Below are 16,352 nucleotides of genomic sequence, written 5' to 3'. Positions count from 1 at the left end.
AGCATAGGAAAAGGAGCCCGTGGGAGTCGGGGTCCAAGTTCTAGAGTCCACCTTTGAGGGGTCAATGAAGACATTATCAAGGAGGTCAAGAAGGCTCAAGACACTGTGGAAGTCAGAGTCCCTCACCACCCTCCTCAATTCCAGGTTCCACCCAAACCCAAAACTAGAGGATGAAGGTGTGATGAAAAAAGAAATTAGCTTATTTTTAAACACAAAGAGGGCATACAGGGAGGGAAACAGGTCCTTAAGAGGAACATTCCCCACCCAAGTCGTTCCCAGAATTTTATGCAAGTGCCAGAGTTCAAATCATACCTGATCAGTGGGGAAAAGGCTGGAAGCAAATCATGAATGGCTTTCCAAGGTGAGTTGCTTGTGGTCCTTGCTCTGATTCCAACATCCCATCCATTCTACTCCATCCCATGTATGCTTGCCACTATTCTAGCCCATAGATTCTCCTACTCCAAAGGAAACCTCCACAACCACTTTCCCAAGAAGGTCGAGTTCCTTTTTCCAATATTCCCGAGCCCCAAACCTCCGCAAGCTTTGCACCTAGTCACCATTTTCCAATTAAATCTATGGTCCCTCTTCTCCTCTCCCGGCTCCCAAAGGAAATCTGTCATTAATCTTTCCAATCTATTGGAAACCTTCCCTGGAATTTTCAACACTAAAAGGAAATAGATAGGTCTCCTCCACTAAAGACGACACAGCTTAGGATGAGGCAGGATCAACAGGTAGGTCTTCACCAAGAACTTTTGATTCTTCAACATAAATCGAATGGGATAGTGAGCACAGCTTCAAAATTGTTTCTTCTTAAGATCAAATCTTGATCAGTTCCAAAAATGGAAATCAAACAGGGTAGGGCGGCAAGAGCAGGGAGAGAAAGAACTAAAGGTAGAGATAATCAATACTGTATTTTCTGTGTTGTGAAATTTTCAGTTCTGCCCTGATCTTTATATATAACCTTAAAAAGATGATCTCCTAATCTGATTAGGAGTTTCTTGATCCAAATCTTTATTTGGATCTGAGACAAGCCACCCCAACCAACTTGGCAACACATCAGTGTTAGCCTTGACAGGATAAATCTCCCCAGATCTATCCAACGGCTGTGAAAATTCTAAACTAACACGAGTTTCATATGTGTCCAGTTTAAGAGTATTACACAGAAACACACCACAGTAACATGAATCAAATATGTACTTTATTCATTTACAATAAATGTCATAATGTACATGATGCTCATTAGAGCTAAGAGCATACACGGTCTAACATGTACAACCGTGCTGCATGAATAGTTTTCAATTAACACCCAAGCTAAGACCATCTTTTGTTTTCTTTGCATCATAGGGTCACCTCCTTGTGGTTGAGAACTCCAACATGCTGCAACTGAACCATGGTGTGATGGAGGTTGGATATGTTGATCATCAAATGGTTTCTCAATGTTATACCAATAATGCATCTAAATTTGTTGACCATGATCAGACCTTGTCTATTTCAATGACTGCCAATGGGAAACCTTGTTAGCGTTTTACCTATTGAATGTACTTTCTTTCAATACTCTGTGGTACAATAAGATTTTTTTGACAAGTAGCTTAAACTTTATTGCTTTAACTGTATGTTGTAGAAGGGTATATACAGGCTGTTCATATGTTAGTAACATAGAAAAATATGCCCCAACACCCCTATCTTGGTTGATCGACTAGAAATAGAGAATGGAATGGGTTGAAGAGTGTCCTACATGCACCTAGATATGAGTCAGACCAATAGAAAATAGTAATATGATCTGAAATTAGAAAGAAAATAAAGAAATAGGAGAAATCAGAAGAGGAAGAAAAGATGAGGGAAGAAGGGAGAAGAAGAGAGATGGATCAGTCCTCCCCATTCTCCGAATCACTTTTATTAATCTAATCTCAATGCCCTTATTACAAAGATGCCCTTAATGGGGCGACCAGTTCATAAACATGACTTAAAAGAATGAAAAATAGTTAACAGGCCCATATGGACAAGGCCCATTAACATAAACATAAATAAAATAAGACAAGAAATAAGAAGAAACTATGACCCATTTGGCCCAATCTCTCTACACTCCTCAAGCTAAGAATAGATGTCATTCATGCTCAGCTTGCTTATATAATGTAGTAGCTTCCCTTTTGAAACTCCCTTTGTCAAGACATCTTCTAATTATTCTTTAGAATCAATAAATGGCAAGCAAACTTTCCCTAAAGCAACTCTCTCCCATATAAAATGTCTATCAACCTCAACGTGCTTTGTTCTATCATGTTGGACAGGATTATGTGCAATGCTTATGGCTGCTTGGTGGTCACAATATAACATCATCAGCTTCTCATAAACAATGTCCAGTTCCCCCAAAAGTGATCTAAGTTAAAATAACTCTAAAATTCCATGGGCCATTGTCTTGTATGCTTTCTCAGCAGAAGATCTAGCCACTTCTTACTTCTCCATGAAACAATGCTCCGTACCGCCATAGCATAGTTACCCGAGGTGGATCTCCTTCCATCAATACAGCCACTCCAGTTTGCATTTGTATATGCTTCTATTTTCATATGCCCATGTTTAGTAAAAAGAATGCCTTAGCTTGGAGTACCTTCAGGCATTGTTTTGAAAACTGGACTGGAATGGACAGTCAGACCATTTGACCTGAGAGCTGGTCATGTTATTGGTTCCGTTTTGGCCCTGAACCACTATCTTGAAAAAAATGTTGAAATGGTCAAAAACTGCAGACCCGGGTGGTTGAACTGTTAACCTGTTCAACTCGGGCAATGGTTAGCAGCTTTCAATTGAAACTAAAAGAAATGAAAGAGACCTAAACACGGAAACACCTATTCAATAATTAGCCTAGGGTTTGTAGTTTTCTCAAGATTCTTGAAATCTGAAGTCTCAAGACTCTCAACAAGTAACAACTCAATGGCTGGATTTGGAGTTTGCAATTCATTGTCGACAACCACAACTTGCAACATTGATCTAAAATTTGACTCTTTGTTCTTTCTCAATTCCCAGTTATTCAAAGCCTGTAACAGTGGAATATGATCTTCGCAACTCGGGGTGCGCCAGCAACATTAACCCTGTTGCAGTGGTGATTGAATCGACAACTACCACCTGCTCAAGATGCCTTTTTCCCTTGTCCTCACTTTTTTGGTTGTTATCAGACTTTGTTCACTGATGAAGACAAATACACAGCAGACGATGCAAAAGGATTGATGAAGAAGCTTACATTTACAGGCTAGACGGCTTACTCATCTCTTTGGTTTCTACCTGAAATTGCTCATTAGTCTTTATAGATCACTACAAGGCCAGAAAATATAAACAAATCAAATCTATTGTCAGAACAACACACATTGCCATCATTAGGGGGGTAGGTCTATTGTTCCCCTTTTGTTCTGACAATCAAATATAGTCATTACAGATCACTACAATCCGTCTTTCCCTTTTGATTGGTAGCCAGAAAAACTGCATCTATGCCATGTTCCTTCTAATCAAGAGAGGGCTGAGTAGGAAACCGAGTTTCCTCTATTAATAATAACTCTTCAAGGATCATATCTGGGTCAGGTACAGTCTTGCTACTGAGTATGTTTCACCTTAGTGTCTCATAATTAGATTGGAGATGCACAAATTTCCTCTTATCAAAGTTCTTCTTCATGGACTTTATACAACAATCTGTAGATAAATCTCCAAAGTGAACCAACTCATATTCAGTCCAGAGATTCACGAAACCAGCATTGTACTCCTGAATCTGTTTCTTCCCTTGAGCACAAGAAAATATATGTAATTCAATCTGATATTGCCTAGACATGTTTGACTGTTAATAGACCTTCTCAAGGTATTTAAACATTTCATGTGTGGCTTTGAGCCCCCTCATTGATATTGCAACATCAACAATGACAGAAGATGTCTAAAGCTAAGAGAAACTGAGATTTGAAATCACAGTCTAGACGAGATGAACACAACACCTTCAGCACTTACCCCAAGCTGATGAAACTTCCAGAATATGAAAAATAGGACCAGGCGATACTTCAGATGAAGTTTTATCACAAATTGATGTCTTCCAAAAGAGATCTAATGAGATTTCTCTTGCTGGTTGCATAGAGTAAAGGAAGACAGATCGATCTGATTGTACTGAAAATAAATTAGAGAATAACCCGCTTTGATGCCATGTTAACCTTGAAGAGAGAGGAAGACAAGAAAAACTCTAAGATTTTTCGGGTTGATCTAACATCGATCAAACTTAGAAAAGATATATTTTTATTAAAAGACGAATGGATAAGATTTTCCAGATTTTCCTTACAAAAGAAATAAAATACAGAGCTATTACAAGGCTGTACATTAATATACATGCCTAATAATATACATACAAAGAAGGTAAAAAGACAAAACTACCCCTTCTCTTCTCTACAACGTACACTTCAGGCATTTAAATAAAACATGCCATAAGGATGAGTTTCCCCTGCTCAACATAGAGCTCCTCATAGATTGTACAATTGTGCATGAGCTCTATTCCTTCTTGGATGCATATAATGGTTACAATCAGATCCTTATGAACCCCGTAGATGGGTACTATCAGATCCTTATATGGTGATGCCTTCCAGGCTTAAAAACACTGAAGCCACTTACCAAACAACTATGACATGTATCTTCCATGATATGTTGCATAAGAAGATTGAGTGCTATGTGGATGACGTGGTAGTGAAAGCCAGGCATAAAGGTCATAAATGTTCTGAGAAAAGTGTTGGCAGTATAACCTGAGGATGAATCTTGCAAAGTGTGCATTTGGTGCAAAATTGGGCAAACTTTTAGGGTATTAGGTATACTGCAGAGGAATCCATCATGACGAAGCTAAATTTAAAGCAGTAGTAGACATGCCCCACCCTACCAATGAAAAGCAACTCTAGATATTCTTAAGGTGCCATATTTACAAAGATTTATACATGTACTTGCAGTCACTACAATTCTACTAATGAAACTCACAAAGAACACCCCTTTCCAATGGGCATTGAGCATGAACAAGCATTTCAACAAATTAAACAAGCCCTGAACCTGTAGGCTGTTTATTGGACTAGGAGTTTAGGTTGTATATTGACACGAGTCCTGAACCTGTAGGCTGTTTATTGGACTAGGAGAATGACGAGAGGCAGGAGTGCCCCGTTTATTATGCTAGTCAAGTCTCAAAGGATGCTGAGCAAAACTACATAGATATGGAGAAGCAATGTCTAGCCTTGGTATTTGCAACACTAAAGTTCAGACATTACCTTTTGGAACACGAAGTTCTCTTGGTCATAACGAGCGATCCTATTAGGTATTTCATAGACAGACTACCATTATTAGGATGAGTAGTTAAATAGCTCATGCAGCTTAGCGAGTACTCCATCAAGTGCATTCAACCTAGAGCTATGATCATTACAGAGGAGATAACAAGGGAAATTCCATTAGTTGCTATGGTGTAACCATGGAAGAATCATAGTGGTTATTATATTTTGGTGGGTCTTTTACCACAGTTGATGGAGGAAATGCTAGAACAAGAATTTGATCTATAATTTTTGGTTCCAACTTATAAACCCAACCCTTTTTACCAATTGTTTTCATGTCCTAAACATGCTCATTGGCAATAAGAATTTGATTTGGTCTATAATCTTTGATACAATAAATTTCTTATCTTGTTTTTATTACTATTTTTTTTTCTTCTTTCAAGTAGATCTATCAGCATAGAGCATGGATGTCTGTTATGGGCCCGCGAATAGGATCTCGTCACGGGTCGGTCCACGGGGAAAACCTCTTGTTTTCCCTTGTTCCTCCCTGCTCTTGATGAACCTATCTTGGCCACCCTAATGGTGATTTGTCCAAGAGATCACCAACTGTCCTTACTCTCTTCTTGACTGAATATTCGATGCCTTTATTCACTAATAGTGGCTCCATAAATAGGAGATTACAAGAGTCCTGTTCTTAGGGAGACTCCTTGCTGAATAGGGAGACCTCCAGCTCTATCTTGATAAGATAAGACTGATAAGATAAGATAAGTCTCTCTTAATCCTAGTCTAATAAGATAAGTCTCTCTTAATCCTAATCTGTAAGATAAGGCAACCTAATAAGATAAGATAATCTAATCTACTAATTTAATAAGATAAGATAAGAATAACAAGATAGTCTAATCTAATTTGCTGAATGGATAAGATTGTTGCTGCCGAATTGGATAGGATGAGAACACCGGATTATTGCTGCTGCTGCTCCCAATACGTGTCCACATCATTACTCCCCTCCTGAACTACGAGCTTGTCCTCAAGCTCAAATTCAAGATGGGTGTCTTGAAACACAGTCAAAGGAATCCCGGATAGGTGGAATGACTTTGCCCCCCTGGATTGGGTTCCAATGAAGAGGGTTCATCATCATCTTCCTCTTGTTTCACCAAGAGGCAGAAAAGTCTCTTGCACTTGTGCCCTGCTGAGTAGAGTTCATCACAATTAAAACATTGTCCCCTCGCCCTGCGTTCCGCCATCTTAGCTCTGGACAAGTGCTTAATAGGGGGTGCAACGACGCTGCTCCCCACACTGGATGCTGATCTGGAATTGTTGCTCGTCTGTGGCTTCCGTTCTTGGCTGGCTACTGAATATGGAGCCATTCCGAGTGGTTCCGGAGATGCCCATGCTGATAGAGGCCACCCCATACTGAAGGCTCCGCAGCTAAGTTGTAGCTTGAGTTCGAAGGCGCGAGCTATATTCATGGCTGTGACCAGGTTGGGGGGGTGTTGCATCTCCACATCCACCCTCAAGGGTTCTACTAACCTTGCGGTGAACATGTCTACCTGCTCGTCCGATCGTACCAAAGCTTCTCTGGCAAGGAGGGTCTAGAATTGGCGCTGGTATTTAGCCACCGTTCCCGTCTGTTTGAGGTTGATCAATTCACCTAAGGGGTTGCTTGTCAGTGGGGTCCCAAACCTAAGAAGGCAGTAGGATTTGAACTGGGTCCAACTAAGCCCGGGTTCTTCCTGTTCCAATCGATAGAACCAGAGTTGCGCTTCCTCCGTTAGGTGAAAGGCGGCTAGGCTTACCTTGTCTTGGTCGTTTGTCCGTTGATTGCAAAAAAATGCTTGCACCGGTACAACCAACCCAAGGGATCTCCATTGCCGTTGTACGACGGAAATTCCAACTTGCTGTACTTGGGAATGACCGCAGCCCCCTGGTTGACGATCTGCTGCTCGCCGGAAGACTCCGACAGATCCAGTCGGCAGCCGCCAGTGGTTGCCTCCCCTTCGGTATTCCTCTCCTTGCTAGAAAAGAATAACTCCATCAAACGCCGTAGCTCCCTGACTTCATCCTTGATCTCGCACACCTCCTTGTTGTTTTCCACGAGTCTATGCTCCACATCATGAACCCTAGACGTCAATCGCTCAAGGTCACCCATGACGCCTTGCTCTGATACCAAATTGTTACGGGCCCACGAATAGGATCTCGTCACGGGTCGGTCCACGGGGCAAACCTCCTGCTTTCCCCTGTTCGTCCCTGCTCTTGATGAACCTATCTTGGCCGCCCTAATGGTGATTTGTCCAAGAGATCACCAACTCTCCTTACTCTCTTCTTGACTGAATATTCGATGCCTTTATTCACTAATAGTGGCTCCTTAAATAGGAGATTAAGTCTCTCTTAATCCTAATCTAATAAGATAAGTCTTTCTTAATCCTAATCTGACAAGATAAGGCAACCTAATAAGATAAGATAATATAATCTACTAACTTAATAAGATAAGATAAGAATAACAAGATAGTCTAATCTAATCTGCCGAATGGATAAGACTGTTGCTGCCGAATTGGATAGGATGAGAACACCGGATCGTTGATGCTGCTGCTCCCAATACGTGTCCACATCAATGTTAGAGTCAGACACATTAAGAAACTTTAATGTGCAATATTGTTATTACATTTTTTCAATAACAAAGATTTAAGAAAGCATGAGATTTGTCAGTACCCAACAACCAGATAAATCAAAGGAATCCTATCATGGCTTAATTTCTTTAAGCTACAAGATCACTTATATGCCATAGTTGTGTGCAAGGTTGCATGTAACAATATACACAACATAGACAAGGAATATGGCTGCCTCTCCTTATTCTTGTTTGTTTCTTGTGCACTACTCTGCTCATTCATCTCCTAAGAAATGTGTTTTTCAGGGAGTAGCTGCCAATTTGCTGGATTTAACACTGAAGTAGATGATGTCATCATAAACCAAATTCGGTCACGTGTTGGGGAGTTCTTTCCCTCTATAAGAGTACTATCCTTGGCTGACTTCACTAAAAACAGGAAAGTGAGAGTAGAACTATCCTTGACATACAAATGCAGGTAGGTTACCCTTTTACACGCTTGAATTGAGGTTCATGGTGCAAGCATGAAGAAATGCAGGTAGGTCACTAAAAATAAAATTTTTGTATCCTAATTTAACATAAATGTATGCCACCTTTCCTACAGAACACTATAAGCATTAGACAACAAATATAAAATTGTAGACCATTTTCCATAGGCACATGATGTTAGAATTAAAAAAATATATGGATTTATTATTAATGCATACTTTTCTTTAAATGCATCAAGTCTTTTTCTGGTCTTGTAAGACAAACTCCTGGACATGATTGGCTTGTGACTCCCCTGCTATTAGCCCTAGTGATACAAATGCCAACATCTACTAGGTGACAAATTATTCAGAGATTTGGAATTTAGAGTAGCATTAGTTCCATTTCTTGTTGTCCTGTTAATTCCAACATATTTTGCCCCAACTTTTCAGGCACTGGGAACCACTGAGTTGGTTGCTGATATGATATTGGGCAACACATTGAAAGTTGATAATGCACCATTCTCTGTTCAGGGTCGATGTTGTAGGTAAACATCATGGTTCCTTTATTCTAAAAAAATGTTTCTTTGGGGGGGAGAGAGAGAGAGTAATGCATGCTTTCACAACTAACCATCATGTTTCCTTTGTGATGGTTGCAAGCATTAAGTAGGCATTTATCAAAGGATCCAAAATAGAAAGAAGAAAAATAACGTGAAAAATACCTGGCCAGGTTTTGCATGCCCTGTCCCCAACCCCGAACTTAAACGCCCTGCCCGAAAATCCATCACTGTCTCCACAGAGAACTGGGAACCCTGAATTTGCCCCACCTTGCCCCTGTTACTCTTGCATATTTGCAATTTTATTTTTTGAAACCTACCTAAAACTATTATATATATTAACATGTATTAGCTGTTTTATATATATTATGTCATACAATACAGTCAAGGCAGGTTTGGGGCCAGGGTTGGGGTGGGGTGGACAAATACTATCCCTGCCCTGCCCCCGATCCCTAGATTCTTGGGTTTTCTGAAAACCCGCCCCAAACCCTGATCAGTGGTCAATAAACTCTCACCCCAATTGGGGCGGGGCCGAGTCCCACAGTACAAGTCAAATTGCCATCTCTAGGCTTTTGAGTTTTCCTTGTTTCTGCTTTCCGGTTTATAGGTGATTTGAGTTGCCTTGTTTTAATTGCAACTGACACTAATCACCTATAGCAAATGACAATGGCGTAGTACCAGCTCCAGAATAACAACTTTGCCCTATTTTCAATTCTCCATGTAACACTTTTATCCCTAACATTTCTCACCTCCTACCAATGAAAATTGTCTATGCCTTGGTTTGACTCGCACAAGTGAGAAAACACCTGCGTTAGGGAACCACTTTCACTTTCTATTTTTTTCTCTCAGTTTTCCTCTCAGTTTACCTCTCAAGTTTTTTCTCGAATCCCCTCCCACCCTCAAACTTTTATTGTCATTTTCTTTTTGGGGAGCCCCCCCTGGGGCGATTCCCCCTCCCCATGTCCTGCTCTGCCCCCCCACCCTCCTATTCTTCTTCATTTCATCTTTCTTTTTTTTTTTTTGGTTTTTCCCGTGCTTATTCTATTCCGCTTTAATTTCTTATCTCCTTTTATCCTCTTGATACTTTCTTGTCATTTATAGTTTTCTCTTTTGAGGTCTACTTTACATGTATGTAGATTCTCTTTTGAGCAAGGGTTTCCTCTTTTTTATTTTGTATTATTTTGGGATGTTACATTATGCACATTACAAGGGGTCCATGGGATGGGGGCAAAATAAAGCGCATTTTAGGAGTGAGCAAATGGGTTGGTTCTACCCAGAATCAAATGAAATTGGCCTCGAATCAACCCTACCCCCACCCTGGTTGGTTCCAAGGGTTGGGGGCTACCCTACTTGAAACAATCTGAAGAATCGGCCTTGATTGACCTTGGTCGATAATTTTCCTTAAAATAAATCCCAAAATACTTTGAGGATGTGAACATTTGCACCCGAGCACTCCTATATTTACAAAGATCATGGTTTCACTTGACCATTGAGCCACTTAAGTGATTTGATAATTTTCTTCAATTTAATATTGGAATATCTAATATAAGTAATGTAGAAGGTAAAAGTTACAAAGTTTAAATTATAATGTCTATACTATTATAAAGTCATTTAAGATTTACAAACTATATATTATTATGATTACTATAAAGTCAAGTTTAAACATTTTATGATTGTGATTTTTAATCAATAATACATCTATACTATTATAAAATAAATACTTGCCCCGGTTTTGGTGCAGGTCATAAAACTTAAATTTGAATATAAAATATCAATTTATATCTTTACCTTTTACTTGCACAAGTTTCACAGAACATGCCACTACACTAATATTAATGATAACATTATCAATGATGCAATTTGTGATTATGTAATTATGTCACAGATTCAATTTTTAATGTTATCCATTCAGCTTTAATGTTGTATTGGTTAGTGTTTTAAAAACTGACCTAGAGGGTGACCCATTTTTTATATGTATAATTTTTATTTTTTAGAAAAAAACTTGGCTTGTAGTCGAACTCAAGCCAAACCGAATTCGAGCTTGAGCCCAACACAATTTCAGCAAGCCAAATCAAATAGCCAAGTATTTGATTTTACTTGGCTCGAATCCACTCCTATTTATGGATATATGTTCAGTTCTAATAATAAGGTTTCTGAACATGATGGAAGAGAACATCCACAAGAGGATTTTGGAATACCTCCAAGAACATTGATCTTGAATATTGGCGAGATGACATTTTCCAATCCATACCGGCTTTCATCATTGCCTCGAATTCTTCATAGCTGATTCGACCATCCTACAAAAATCAATAAATCAAACAAAACAAAACGGATGTAACCTGTCAGACAACAAAGAACTTTGCACGAGATTGTTATGAAGATGTATAACAGATGTTTCTAGATTCACCTTGTCTGTATCAACATCGGAGAGTATGTCTCGAATCACCTGTTCATTGTCAGGGCCAAGGTCATCCTCTAGTAATGCTTCTCTCAACTCTTCATACTCAATAAACCCACTATCGTTCTTGTCGAACAAATTAAATGCTGTGGACAAATGTTCTTTACTGCTAATTCTTTTCAGGTGAATGGAGATTGTGACGAAATCCTCATAGTTCAGAGTGCCACTCCCATCAATGTCCTCCTATGAGCATCATGACAGTGATTACTCAGGGTGGATGATAGATGATAAAAATATAGCTAAGTACAAGAAAAAGAAAAGTATTGCACAAACTGCTTCAATGAAAAACAGAAAAAAGTCAGTATGGATGGGTTATAGAATCACAAGTAACTGAAATGTGTAATGGAGTCTGAGCATAAGAATGTCCATTTCAAAAAGTCGGGGATCTTATCAAATTTTCTTTCCTTCTTTAACCATCTATAATTTGTTTTGTTCTTTTTCTTTCTTTTTTTATTATCAATAACAAAACTTTCATTAACCAATCAGAAAAGTTAATTATACAAAAGGGGAGATAAACTCTCTTAACTCCCCAGCAGAGGCATGAACCGCCACAATGAGAAAACCAGAACTACAACTGAGCCCAAAATATAGATTCCCTGTCCACCCCTAGCTTAGCAAATGCATCAGCAAACGAAATAGCAGATCTCTTCACCCAACTGAACATTGTTTCCATGTCCTTAACCAGCCATCTGAATTTTCTCCTTCCGTTGTTTTTGTTCCAAAATCCAGCCTTGTTTTCTTGCAGCTACCCTACCACCACGTCTGAATCCCTTTCAATTGCAAGCCTTCTAATGTTCATATCCTTTGCTCTTTGGGCACCTTCTAAGACAGAAAAGATCTCAGCCCTAAGAGAGTCACCGCTCCTGATTGGGCCGGACAATAGAGCTAAAACAGTCCCATTATCATCCCTAAATACGCCCCCTATACCTGACTGCCCAAGATTCCCTCTACTACTACCATCAAAATTCAGATTTATAAATCTAGTGGGGGAGGGGTCCATGACAGACTTAAACCCGTTTTGACCAGGGCACAGCTAGCAATCTCTCTCCAATTCCTTAGCAGATCATCCACAGTAAAATCTGTGAATAGGTCCGATGATTTCAGCCACTGAATTACCCTGATGTGAATCAATTCTATCAAATTTTCAAACTGACCACCACACAGCAGCCCTTAGGCATCTCCACATAGTTCTGCCCCCTTTCAAATGCCACCTGATAAAAGAAGAACAAAAAAGGCTCTGGACATCTGCAGGGGGGTTCCACTCAAGCCTGAAGAGGGAAAAGGCCCATTCCCAAATAGTTTTGGCAACCCGGCAAAAAATCAAAAGGTGAAAACCAGTCTCCCCATCATCTTTACAAAGAATACACCTATGAGGAGATAAACAAGTCTTGGGTCTCTTTCTTTGAAGCTGAACACTAGTGTTGATTCTATTCAGAAATAATTCCCAACAAAACCTTCCAACCCTAAGAGGAATTGACTTGCATCAGATCTCTTTAACAGGGAAAGAAAAGCCTATAGGATGGACTTTAAAGAAGGAAGCACAAGAGAAGGAACCTGATGAGGCGGGGGTCCAAATTCTAGTGTCTTCTTTAGTGGGGTCGAAGAAAACATTTTCAAGAATACCCAGGAGAGCCGAAGTGCTGCTCAAGTCTGCATCTCTGACAGTCCTTCTCAAGCCCAGGTTCCAACCAAACCCAGAAGTTGAGGAAGGGACAATGAAGGAGGATATGGGCTCATTTTTTAGGTCAGAGAGAGCATACAAAGACGGAAACTGACCCTTCAAAGGGGAATTCCCCACCCAAATCTGTTCCAAGAATTTTATGAGGCTGTCTGAGTTTGAATTATACCTGATTAAAGGGGAGAAGACAGGTAATAAGTCGTGGATGGCTTTCCAAGGTGAAGCACTTGTAGTCCTTGCCAGAGTTCCAACATCCCATCCATTATCCACTAGCCCATGAATACTTGCCACCATTTTAGCCCATTGCTTCTCCTTTGCTAAAGAAAACTTCCATAACCATTTTTCCAATAAGGCACATTCCTTTTTCTAATGTTCCCAATCCTTAAACCTCCTGACTCTTACTTCTAATCACCACCTCCCACCCCACTCTATGGTTCCTCTTCTCCTCTCCCGACTCCCACAGAATGTCTCTCTTCATCTTTTCCAACCTATTAGACACCTTTGCTAGAATCTTGAACACTGATAAGAAGTAGATGGGTAAATTGGCTAGGGTGGCCCTCTTAGGGTTGTCTCCCAAAGGTAAGCCAAGATAACTCAATGGTCAACTTGATATTGTGCATCCCAAAAGCTCCGCACATTCTCTGATCTCCCCATCCTCCATGTTAATTCCCACTACACAACTCTTCTCAAAATTCACTTTAAGGTTGGGCATTCAATGAGCTGTACTACCATTTTCAAATTCCTAATCCACCTCCACAGAAAAGTATTGTGCCATCTGCAAACTGTAAATGAGTAAGTGGGATCTCCTCCCTTCCTAACCTCCACCCTCTAATTAAGTCCCTTGAATCTGCTCTATGAATCAATAGTCCCCAAACCTCAGCAATCAAGGTAAACAAGAATGGAGAGAGTGGATCACCTTGTCTTATTACCCTTATAGCTGAGATGAAATCTACCACCGTCCCATTTACCAACACGGAGTAATGACAGTTCCTAACACAACCCATGATCCATTTACACCACTCCCTTCTTTTTGATCTTTTTGAGATTTTCCACACTTTCATTGGCAATTAATATTTGGTCAGGTATCTGTCTACCCTTCACAAAGGCTCTTGTTGGTTTGAAATCTTTTGGACAAGAGGCATCTTTCTTCTTTGGGATCAAAGCAATAAAGGTAGAGTTCAACCCAAGCTCAATTATTCCCCTCCTATGAAATTCATCGAACACTAGCATGAGATCCCTCTCCAAGATTTCCCAACAGTCTTGGTAAAAGGTCATTGTGAAACCATCCGGGCCTAGAGCTTTTGTTCTGTCCATAGAAAACACAACTTCCTTTATTTCCTCCATTTCAAACCTCATTTCCAGCCATTGTCTATTTTCTACCCCAACATCTGGCCACTCCAACCCTTCTAACCACACCCTCCCACTTAAAGACCTTTTGAAGATGGATTTAAAGTGATCAATAAAGGCCTTTGCTATCTCATCCTGGCAGGTCAAAATTGACCACTCAACATCCAGTCTTGAGATAGAATTCTTTCTTCTTCTACCAATTGCCACCACATGAAAGAAGCCAGCATTTCTATCTCCGTCCTTTAACCACTTGCATCAAGATTTTTGTCTCTAGCTAACTTCCTCCTTGTAAAGACAATCCTCCAACTGCCTTCTCTATTCCCCTCTTTGTTCCTTGTCTCCCTCTTCACATTCTCCCCTTTCCTCTTTCATGTCCAAGACCTCAATCTGATCCATCAAATTTCTCATTCTTCCTTCTAACCTACAAAACTCCAATAGGTTCCACTCCCTAATCTTTGCTTTCAAGAATTGGATTTTCTTATAAAACTTCATGCTTTCCCACTCCATTGAAGGATTACACTGTTCCCACCATTCTTTGATTTTCTTAGTGAACCCTAGGTGTAGTAGCCACATGTTTTCAAATCTAAACGGAGAAGGTCCTTCACTCCTCGCAAATCACTATCAACCAATGATCAGAGGTAAGTCTAGGAAGTACTCTAGATGCTAAGCTCCCCCAGTGTTCTTCCCACTCTATTGAGAATAGGAACCTATCCAACTTTGAACAAATCGGATTCGATTGATGATTGGACCAAGTGAAGGTCTTGTGGGCTAATGGGATTTCTTTAAGTTCATACGTGTCCACAAATAGATTGAATCTCCTCATACTTGTTGTCACCCTATAATTAGGGTTACTAGTTTCTTTTGTGAACCTAACCACATTAAAATCCCCACCCAAACACCAAGGCCCTTCCCATATTCCCTTAACATCACCCAATTCTTTCCACAATTCCTTTCTCTCCCAAAAATCATTTGTCTCATATACATCCGTTGACACCCACTCTCTACTTGCTTGAACTTCACAGATATTGAGTATTTACCAATTAATTACTCTACTCCCACAAGCACATCCCTCTTCCACATTGTTACAATTCCTCTCGAGGATCCCCAAGATGGAGCAGCCACCCAATTGATTCCCCTAGCTCTCCAAACACTTCTTTCCCATCTGCTATCAAAGTACATTCTTTTGGATTCCTAGATTAGCACCACGTCTGGCTTATACATCTTAATCACCTCTTTAATCGTTGTTTTTTTCCCTGCACTTCCCAAACCCCTCACATTCCAGCTAAGCATCCTCATATTAACCTTTTCCTTGCTTCCCAAACCCCTAGCTCTCCAAACACTTCTTTCCCATCTGCTATCAAAGTACAAGGACATTGATGATTCTTGAGGTACCAAAGAACCTTTAAAAAATTTGATATGAAAGCATTGTAGGTGAATATAACTCCGTAAGGAAGATAGAAATCCAGGTAGAATCCAACAATATACAAAAGCATGCATAAGGTAATCTCACTATAGAGACCACTGATCAAGAAGCGACTTATGGACCTTATGAGGTCAAGAAGCCTAGCTAGGAAGATGCCAAAGATAAAAGGCAGAAATTTATGATGACCTATAAACAAGAAATAATTGGATAATAAAGAAAAGGCTCAGGAAAAGCCCAAGACAAAAACCACTGCCATTAAGCCATCTCAACCTGAAACCTACTAACCAATACACAGTAAACACTGAATGACAAGTGGATCCCCTGGAGAAAAAAAAGACATTTATCCTACTGTAAGTGTGTGAAATAGTAGGGAGTGGCTACTAAAGAGCCAGGTGACAACACGGAGCAGGAAGCCAATCTTAAGGAAGATGATCTGTTGGGGTAGGATGAGGCAGAAAACAATAATACTAAACTAGTCCATGTATCCCATAAATGTTTGTGGTACTTGTAGGGTGATTATGATAGCAACCCATTGAATGAAGCCACTCCTTTTTCAAGTTATAGG

At 40.0% G+C, this 16,352-nt stretch overlaps 1 protein-coding gene across 20 annotated transcripts in view; it reads right to left on the bottom strand.

Annotated features, from left to right (window-relative positions):
* The window catches only part of LOC148873248 (calcium-dependent protein kinase 24-like), a 119,225-nt gene that overhangs the window by 27,978 nt on the left and 74,895 nt on the right, over window positions 1–16,352 (bottom strand). For 17 of the 20 annotated variants that reach the window (XM_088966742.1, XM_088966730.1, XM_088966732.1 and 14 more), the window contains 2 exons: window positions 11,289–11,522; window positions 11,080–11,178 (listed from right to left, as the gene is read on the bottom strand). In XM_088966742.1, the coding sequence (XP_088822868.1) occupies window positions 11,080–11,178; window positions 11,289–11,522 (333 nt within the window). Of the gene's footprint in view, window positions 1–7,875; window positions 8,290–8,868; window positions 9,137–11,079; window positions 11,179–11,288; window positions 11,523–16,352 lie in introns of those variants that run through there. The other 3 variants (XM_088966725.1, XM_088966735.1, XM_088966726.1) reach the window with 3 other exon arrangements.

Source organism: Nelumbo lutea, chromosome 1 (assembly GCF_056320005.1).
Source record: "Nelumbo lutea isolate HS-2025 chromosome 1, American lotus-T2T, whole genome shotgun sequence".
Taxonomy (NCBI): domain Eukaryota; kingdom Viridiplantae; phylum Streptophyta; class Magnoliopsida; order Proteales; family Nelumbonaceae; genus Nelumbo; species Nelumbo lutea.
Note: the sequence above shows the minus strand (reverse complement) of the source record. Positions and strands in the feature narration are given on the sequence as shown.